The sequence below is a fragment of the Zonotrichia albicollis genome, chromosome 10 (genome assembly GCF_047830755.1).
Source record: "Zonotrichia albicollis isolate bZonAlb1 chromosome 10, bZonAlb1.hap1, whole genome shotgun sequence".
NCBI classification, from domain to species: Eukaryota; Metazoa; Chordata; class Aves; order Passeriformes; family Passerellidae; genus Zonotrichia; species Zonotrichia albicollis.
In genome coordinates this window covers 25,659,277-25,668,637 of record NC_133828.1, presented here as the reverse complement: position 1 = coordinate 25,668,637, position 9,361 = coordinate 25,659,277, and the positions used below count along the sequence as shown (strand labels likewise).

General features: G+C 36.8%; 1 protein-coding gene across 3 annotated transcripts in view; it reads right to left on the bottom strand.

The window, feature by feature from the left end:
* Positions 1-9,361, bottom strand: part of GPR155 (G protein-coupled receptor 155) — a 31,119-nt gene that overhangs the window by 7,623 nt on the left and 14,135 nt on the right. For 2 of the 3 annotated variants that reach the window (XM_005484079.4, XM_005484078.3), the window contains exons 8-15: positions 8,198-8,282; positions 8,026-8,116; positions 6,725-6,998; positions 5,985-6,086; positions 4,123-4,256; positions 2,565-2,660; positions 1,635-1,699; positions 835-972 (exon numbers count right to left, since the gene is read on the bottom strand). In XM_005484079.4, the coding sequence (XP_005484136.2) occupies positions 835-972; positions 1,635-1,699; positions 2,565-2,660; positions 4,123-4,256; positions 5,985-6,086; positions 6,725-6,998; positions 8,026-8,116; positions 8,198-8,282 (985 nt within the window). Of the gene's footprint in view, positions 1-834; positions 973-1,634; positions 1,700-2,564; positions 2,661-4,087; positions 4,257-5,984; positions 6,087-6,724; positions 6,999-8,025; positions 8,117-8,197; positions 8,283-9,361 lie in introns of those variants that run through there. The other variant, XM_074548459.1, reaches the window with a different exon arrangement.

The window sequence follows — 9,361 nt, the reverse complement described above, 5'->3', positions numbered from 1 at the left end:
TTTTGGACTACCTGACCATTTAAAGACCACCCTATCCTGCCTAGGTAGTCTTACTTAAAAGCTCACATTACAAGAACAGTCAGAGTGTCCTGTTAAAACAATTCATGTCTCCATTTCATATATTTAAATAAAGGCAGAATCTTTTCCTTGTTCCTGCTGCTTCTGTCTGCTTTTTTCTTCTTATCTACCTACACATATTTGAAGGCATAATCCTTGATTTAGGTAACAATTTGCCTCTGAAATCTTTACTGGTCTCATAAATTGAAGTTTAGGCTTCGTTAGAGGTATGAGTAAAAGAAATGATATAAACTCAGAAGCCGTCAAAGTCCTAAAGCCACTATAATCTCACATGTTAAGTGGCCTCTCAGTACACATGAAAATCAGTTGCAACAGTTTTGCCTCCTATAAAAGCTACATATTAGTAAACATTTAGTTAAAACCATGGACAGTGTCTTACTCTACAAAACAAAACCAAAACAAACCAAACAAACAAACAAAGGGTCTTAATGCATTTCTACAGGTGTTATGATATACATTTTTTAGCAAGATTTTATCCCCTGAACTCTAGTTAAATGCAAAATCTGGAGAAATCTCTTAGTGATATAAAACTTTTAATAATTTATTTAAAACCTAGGTGGGATAATATCATAACTTGTGCCCCAATGTTTCAGCGTGAGGCTAAAAACATTTCTGTTACAGTTAAATTTCTAATCCTTATCTTGAGGTTTGAATAAATATACACAACAGGAATCACCCACAAAATTATCTGCATTTCATTGTTTTCAGCAGATGAGCTATGTGCTTTGTAACAGGTTATATGTGCAAGGACCTTACCTTCTGCCTTTGACAATACTTTTGACACAGTGATCTCTATGATAACGAACAAACTGTTGACAGGTCATCCTGATCTCCTCAGGTACAGAGGCATCTGTGTGCCCTGCTGCTTCTCTTCCACCCCAGAAAAACTCAAGCCTACAAAACACATACACAAAAAAAGAAAAATTCATGACAGCAAATCAAGGAGGGGAATTTTTTTGGGAAACTGCAAATAATAGAATGGGCCTCCCAGGAAGCCTATCACAACCTCTGTTTGTGCCCAATACTTTACATATAATCTTCCTAATATATTTGTATGGCTTTTGAACACAGATGTGTTATTCCAGGCTTGGGCAGAAGGAAAGTCAGAGAGTAGCTGGGAGCCAGCTCCAGCTGCTGGATTCACAGGGCAGCCAGTCAGCTCTAAGGTAAAGGGAGCTTTTACAACTCACTCCTGCACTGTGGAAGGGCCTGTCCACACAAACTACTGGCATGGGGTTATGAACACAGCGCTTTAAAACAGTGATGACACATTCTGATTCAGCATCCAGATCTAAGTTTTAGTTTATCAGCTGAAATTATTTCTAAAGAGCCTTCATTTGGCAACAATTTCACCTCTAGGGAGCCCGCAGGACTTATGTTTCTGAAAGTGTCATTAGGATGGCAGAACAATCTCTCTACAAGTGGGAGAGACAAGAAATTTGGAAGATTAATGAAATAAGAAACCAAATACTGCAGCACTGAAAACTCAACTCCCTTCAAAAACGATTATTAGTAATAATCAGGTTTATAGGTGTAAGTGCAAAGAGTCTATTTACCTTCGCTTGAATGGCAGAATGATTAAATGCTTATCTAAGCCAAAAATACCAAAGCAAATGAAGCCCTGAAGAAAAAAAAAAAAAAAAGAAAAAGTAACATGAAGCAAAAGCTTTGGTTTCTATAGGACAGAAATTATAAACTCAGTGCGAAATACATTTCATGTATACATGCAAAGTATCCCTCTTTTCTAAGTATCATTCAAAACGCATTTTGTTTTGTGCTTTGATTTTTCATTTGGACCTTAGAAAGACATATCAATACCTAATAGTCCATCATATAAAACCTTTAAGAAATAGTTCAGTAAAACTAATGCTATGACATGCCACTTGACACTTTGGGATAACTGTCAACCTTACACAGCCAGGTATTTAATCTGTCTTTGTTAATGCCAAGGAAAGAACAGACTAAGTGTAATTCAAGTGCTAGAATGCTCTCTACATAATTCATTTTTCTATGCAGCTTTTATATAGAACTCTCATTACTTGACACTGCAGTGCATCCTGTAGGCACATGTGCCATGGCTGTGTAAAATGTTCCTCTATTGTGTGTACTGACACTGCCTGGCTTTCACCTTCACAGGTGCCAAAGCTGCCTGGTGTCAGGAGCGTTGAACCAGGCCAGGTGCAGCCAGAACCAGCATCCAACCTCAGCCCTGTGCTATGGACCTGTCACTGAAACCAGACATTGTATCATTTAAACCTTACAGAGACAGCACCCATGGAGCTGCCTTGCAACTGATGTAACTCCACAGAAGAGACACCAGGGAAGCTTTGGTACAAATAAGGCTAAATTCCTCATCAGTTTCCATCAGCATTTGGCATTCAATTGTCGCTTGCACTTTTGAAAGTGTTCATGGTCATAAAAGATGTGTGTTATCTGCTGCAACACCCACCAACATGGTCATTTTCAGAATAAACATTGGTAAGTACCTGACCAAAATTAAACACAGCACAGAAGAATTGCAGTTCCACATACAGCCTTCCAGGCTCTTGGTTGAACAGCCACCACAAGCAACTGGAGAGATTCTGTAAAGAAAATAGGAAAACAACAAAACACACAAACGTAACCTAACTGTTAAAAATCAAAAGCTTTCTTCTCCTCACATGTTAATAATTCTTGCACAGTGTTCATGGTCTCCTTATTCAGATAGAGAGAAGTAAGAGGGAATAAACACCTTAAAACATCATCTTGGTTAGGTTTAATAGCTTGGCAGGAGGGGGAACCTTGGCTGCTTTAAACATAACAATGCAAAACATGGCAGGGTAAGAGTTCTTTACATGTTTATGTAAGGAACTTGCCTCAAGCATACTTAGGTTTTCAACATAACACAGCCAATATGAGCCCAGACAGATTTGCAGTGTTTGTCTTAAGGCTGCTTAGCTGAGGCCAGTGCTTTCTACATATTTCTTGCAGAGTTAGGATTGTGTTAAGGTGAAGCACATACCACTTCAGCTATTTGAGATGCCTGAGAGAAGGAGAAAACCTCCAAAGTTACCCCATCCGAGTGTAAAGGCTAATTCTTTAAAGTAACTCATCTTATTTCATAGTATCTACATAATCATTCAGATACAGCTAAAATATAGGCTGACAGTTGGGGTATCCTTTAAATATAAAAGATGCCAAAAATACTAGCATGAAATACTTGATACAGGAAATTTGAGAGGGAAACATTTCATTTTGTAATTTAACAGAACTTGAAAAGCAAAAGCAGTAGCTGCTAACTCACACTGTTGTGCTGCACTGTCCTGCTTTGTAGTATTATATATTTGTGCCACAGTATTTTCCATTTCAAATAAAAATGTTTTTCCCAACTGACATCCACAAGAAACTCAACTGAGCATTACATCCAGAGAAAAGTTTCTTGCCTTTGTCACAGTTAAAAATTAAAAATATATCCCAAACACATTACATTCTGGTATTTCACACTTGTACATAGGAGCAAACACCAACACATCTTGGAGTCAGTAATGATGAGTGGCAACACTAACTTAGCAATGTTGCTCCAAACACCACTAAAACCAACAAAATTGCATTTTCCCATTTAAAATAATCTTAAGATTATTTTTTAACACCTCAGAGAAATTCAAGTTCCAGTATAAGCCTGATCAGATAGAACAATTTTTGTAGTCTCCTCCAAAAGAAGAATTCAGTTTATATTTTTAATTGATAATTGTCTAGGGGAGAAGACCAATTCTTGAGAAAACTGGGAAGAAGGGCAGTAGTGACGAATTATATAATGATATAACTTCACTTTTTTTTTCCCTTTTGGGTTCTCCAGTATCTTGCTCAACATCATCAATCTTAACTTGCATTTAATTTATGATGTGGCACAGAAAAATTAACTGTACGACATCCCTCTTCCAGTAAGGAACCAAAATATAGCCTCTGTTTTATTTAGATTATGAAGATTTTTACTGGATTGTCTACACAGCTTTCCTAAAAATCATTCTACCTCAAAGAGTTAACATGGGGAGAAAGAATATTTACAGCAAATAGGCCAACAATAAGAAGTAAGCACAGCAGCACATGTCTGGCCAGCTGTTTGTCTCCAGTCTGTAGAAGCTGTTCTTCCTGAGCCAACACACACGTCTGAGCACTGCAGTGAGTCACACACTGATCCACTGGAAAACAAACCAGAAATTCTTCATCAGCCTTCTATCTTCAGAACTCCATGAACAAACTTGTTCATGTAACTTGCTGAGTCAAAATACCTTGTTAAGTAACCCTACTGAAGTGACACACACAAAATTTAATATTGGCTTTGACAATAACCTGTTCAGACATCTACTCTCAAATGAAACAGCTGAAGTTTACGTGTGCTCCTAAATTGATAAAAGCTTTTCCAAGAGAATTTTTCTCTCAAAGATTTAATTCAAACTGAATGTGTGGTTAACATTGAGAAAACACTATTAGAACTAAAGAAAATAATGACAAAATACTTCTCTCAACAGTTTTTAAATTTTAAATTTATTTCTGAAAAGAAATCAAATATACTGTCAGCTCTAATGTTTTTGCTCTGCATCTCAGTGTTGTTTACATCAGACAGAAAAACATATTTATTTCAGACCTGTGACTGTATTTTTAACACAGTATATCAGAACATGATCATAATTCTACCAATGAAAGGAGTCAAATGCAATGAGAATGGATGCTTGTCTTCCAGCTACAGAGTTCTAAGAAATTCTGAGTATCTTCCTCTAGATGGCAGTGAAAAACTTCCTGGCAAGGCCATACATAGGAACTGGTACCAGATGACTCGAAGCAGTTCAGTGAGATAATAGAAGAATTAGTAATTATTGCAGCCAAGGTTACACAAGTGTACGCATTACAATTTGCTTTTACTGATTTATAGTTTTGAAGTGTTCACTCAGGAGGTTGAAATAATTTCCACTCAACCAAAAGGTATTTTCTACCTTATCTTTTAGGATAAGAAAATTAAATTGGCCTTCCTCTATTCTTGAAGACATTCCTATGGTGCTTGTCTGAATTACTTAATAGATAAAATAGTTGGCAATAGGCAGAAAGGGAGCATTTTGTGAGATGAGACATAACTGAAGTATGCTTCAGTGTGAAATATTTAGATTTAGTGAAATTTATGCTGCATGCAAACAAAGCATAAGGATATGATCTTCTTGTTAAGAAGGCACGAGAACAAGTAAAAAAATAGGAAAAAGAGCCAAGTTGTACTGGCAGCCAGCTTTGATTACTGGCACTGATGTGCAGTGAGAATGCACTGGGCATGCAGTTTCCAGACAGGTGTTCAACAGCCAGTTCAATCCTTTTTTTTCTATTTTAGTGACTCCTAAGGCCCTCTTAGTCCATTTTCTCCATCTCTCTTCTCTAGACATACATAGTACACAGCAGCATGAACATTTAATCTAATTTGCAGTAAGCACTTGCTCCTCTAGATCTTATTTAGTGTTTAAAACCTGTGCCAGATTACAACAAAGGCTTTTTAAAAGATGCAACATGTGAATGTGAGGATGTAAAAAAGTAGTTTATGTTAAAAGCTTGATGCAAAGTAGGGTTATGCATTCAACTTCCCAGCATCCAAACAAGACAACAATGGAGAGGTAAAGTCTGAAAGCTCAGAACACACCAAAATATCTTTGTGGTAAAAAAGTGACGTTCAAAACAACTGTCCATCTTGAGCACTGAAAGACTACAAACAACTATGAGCGGAAGAGAACAAACAGCTATAACACTACCTAATAATTCAATTTAATACAAAATATCAGCTATCCAGGTGGAGTCAGGGGAACAATAGCTCCAACAGTTTCTTTGTGAGAATAACACAGATGTTGGGGAAGAGCCTGTAGTATTAAAACAAGGAGATACTACTGCTTTACCTGTCTCAATTGGAGGAATCTTGCTTTCAACAGCATCTGACTCTGCTTTGCTGTCTTTAGCACAGGATAATTCACCATTAGTTGTTTGACAAGAACAGCAACCTATTAAATATATACAGTAATAGGATAGTTAGCTTCCTTCACTACCATAATTTATTTTCCAAGTGTAACAATATATTCTATGCAGCTTTAACTACTATGCTGAAAAAATAATCCAAAAGGAGAAGACAGACTTAATTTTTCCAGTTTCTTGAGAGGGTAAATGGGTCACTAATACTAATAGTTTAACATAACACTACCACCATTGAAACAACAGAAGCACTTTTAGTAGCACACAAAAAACTAGGAGGTGATCAAAAAGGCTACATACATAGAAGGATTAGAAACACACTGAGTGTTTCTGTTGGCATTTAATTCATTCTCAGAGAGACAATTTAGTAGGTTAACAATCTAAGATGCCTAGTGGGCTGCATTTATCACATCCTTACCAAGGTATCACTACTTACACAAAAGTCATCCACAGGCTTTTCTTCTTGTCCACTTACACAACTCTTACAATGGTAACAATCAAACTTTAGAAACACAAACCTAAATACTCAGGCAGTTATATCTAAATTGTCTTCTGTCCTAATCTAACACTTGAAGCTGTAAACTGCCCTTCCCAGGTCAGAATTACATTTGAAATATTAGTTTATAGCACCCTAAGCCAGTTATTCTTTATACAAATATATTTTGTCTACCTTTTTCTTCAGATGTCTGTGCAGAAGATCTTGGAGAAGACTGTGCAGAAGATTCTGGAGAAGATTGTGCAGAAGATTCTGGAGAAGACTGAGTCATAGTGGCTGAAGTATGATTCTGCCCACTCCCTTCCACTTCAACCTCCTCCATTGAGCTACGTGGTGAGTATGGGTTCAACACCCCATAGCTGGACCCTTGCCTACTTCTGTTCATGCACATCAGTGAGACACCTGACATCAATATACTGATGAACAGTACCACTGCCGTGGTAATTATCTGTTAAGAAAGCAAAGAAAATGCACTTAAATATAGGAAAATAGTTGCATATGTCTGTCTTTCTAACTTCTGTACTTTTCTAAATACACTTACAAATGAGTCTGAACAAGAGTATATTTCCTATATTTACTGCTCTTGCACCTCATAGCACTGAAAGAGACTAATTTTCCTTGCCTGAGTAACTCAGCTTTTTTGTTTGTTTTTTAAAGTGTGCACCCCTGTGTGGACCTCTGTTCCCCACGCAATCCAAAAACATCCCCTCATTGTCTTCCCCCTTCCTCTCAGGATCACCAGTGTTCTGGGTTAAGTTCTGCTCAGGTACCTTTTCACTCTAAAGAAGAATGTGCTCTAATGTACATTCTTTAGCCAATGGGGAGCACCCTATTAACTAGCCTTTCCTTCTAATCACCTGCACTGATACCCAGAATCCACTCTGAGGCTATTTAGTATTTGTGAAAGTGCCACATGAACAATCCTGGACTCATGCACTCTCTGTCCACAAGACAGAGAGGGAGAAAATATGACAAATACCTATGCTAGTATACTCTATATCCTCTGATAAGAGGAACTATTTGCTGGTAAAAATGATAGTTCAGGTTATTTCAATCTATATTTGTGCTGAGAAGCCTACCATAGTGCAAGCAGTTACTGCTACACAGGTGATGCATATCCTATCTGTTACAGACCAAAAGCCATTAATTAGATACTGGATAACAACAATTTTAGATAACTATCAGGCTAGAATACAAATTAGTCATCAGGAAAAGAGCTCTGTAATTCATTACCACTCCTCAGTTTTTTCTTTAAGAAGCCTACTCCCTGTTTTCCTTAGTCATAGCTGCCTAAACATGAAGGTCCTTCTGCAAACAAATGCTCCTAGTGGCTCATGACACAAATACATTTTGTATCAATCTATAAGCATTCTACAAGGATACTTTTATTACAGTAGCCTGCACTTTGACTGAAAGCTACTTGCACAGGTAGCATGGCAAAAGTGTGAAGTGCTGAGGACAGAACATGTTCCTACCTGATGCTTTCCATAGAAAAAGGCAGAGTCAATACTGGTGTTGTTACGTTCACCAACAATTAGTAAGATTCCTACCAGAACTGTTGGGACTCTGAAAGAACAAAATAGGAAGTATATTACATATTTATCATGCTCCTACTAATTCAGCAGAGAAGCATTTGAATTCACTTACCCCCATCCAGCTACAATGATAAACCCAATGGGAAACTTCACTGTTTCTCTCTTCTTCAACAGAAACAAACAAAAAGATAGAAAACCTAAAAAAAAAAAAACCCAAAAGAAAACCAAAATAAATGCCTTGCTTATTATTGAAAAGGAAACTTGTAAGTACAGAGCCTAGAAACTCTATGATGTGACCTGCTCAATAGCCTAAGATATTTTTCTCAGACCTTTAAGTATTACAAAATAATTTGTCTGATTGTACTCTGAGAAAGTAAATTAGAAATACCCATTGCTTAAAAAATCACGTTAATAGTGAAACACTGAAAAACTGCCAGGACATTTTATATTAAATATTCACTTCTAAATGCTAAGAAAGGTTCACAAGTGTAAAAAAGATGTCATAAGAACATTTAAGATACAAGTAACTAATTTCTTTAGGTATTAACAGCAGTTTTCTATCCCAACACTCTTTAGCAACCAATAAATAGTGTCGTATTCAGTTATAACATTTCTGTAAAAACTGACTAGTCCTTTGTAAAGTCAATGATAAATTGAACTAAAAAGTTTTGCATGTTTTTACCTAATTCTTTCAGGAGTATCTTGTGGAACTGCCTAGCCTACTCACACCTCAGCAACATTCTCATGTGGAAGCAAAGCTGGTATTTATATTAGGCCCCACCAATCATGAGCTATGTACTCCAGCTAAACAAATACAACTCACTCCAGAAAAGCACCACAGCAATTAAATCCATAGATTCTGGACAAAAATATCTTGAATATCCAAAGTCTCTTTTCTTTTAGTCATATATGTACGGTTCTCCAAGCTTCTTTAAGCATCTTTCAACCCTTTCTATTTCAATTCCCACATTAATCTTATGCACACATATTGTTTTTACAAACTACAATTTCCAGGGGAAAGAGATGTTAAAGCTACTTGGGTATTTTCCTTCATTCTGTATTTTCTTTTTTTTTGTTGCACCAGTTTTGAAATGTACTTAATGGTGAATAATTAAATCTTAAACTCTGCATTAATTAAAAAGCATCATTAAGACTTTGACTAGCTGAAGGGCAACCCCCCATATTCACTCTAATTGTAGTTGAGAGTAGGCTCTATTTCTGCCTTGAGAGTAGGTTCTTGCCTCTTGTCACACACCAGCCAGACTCAGCAGAAGCT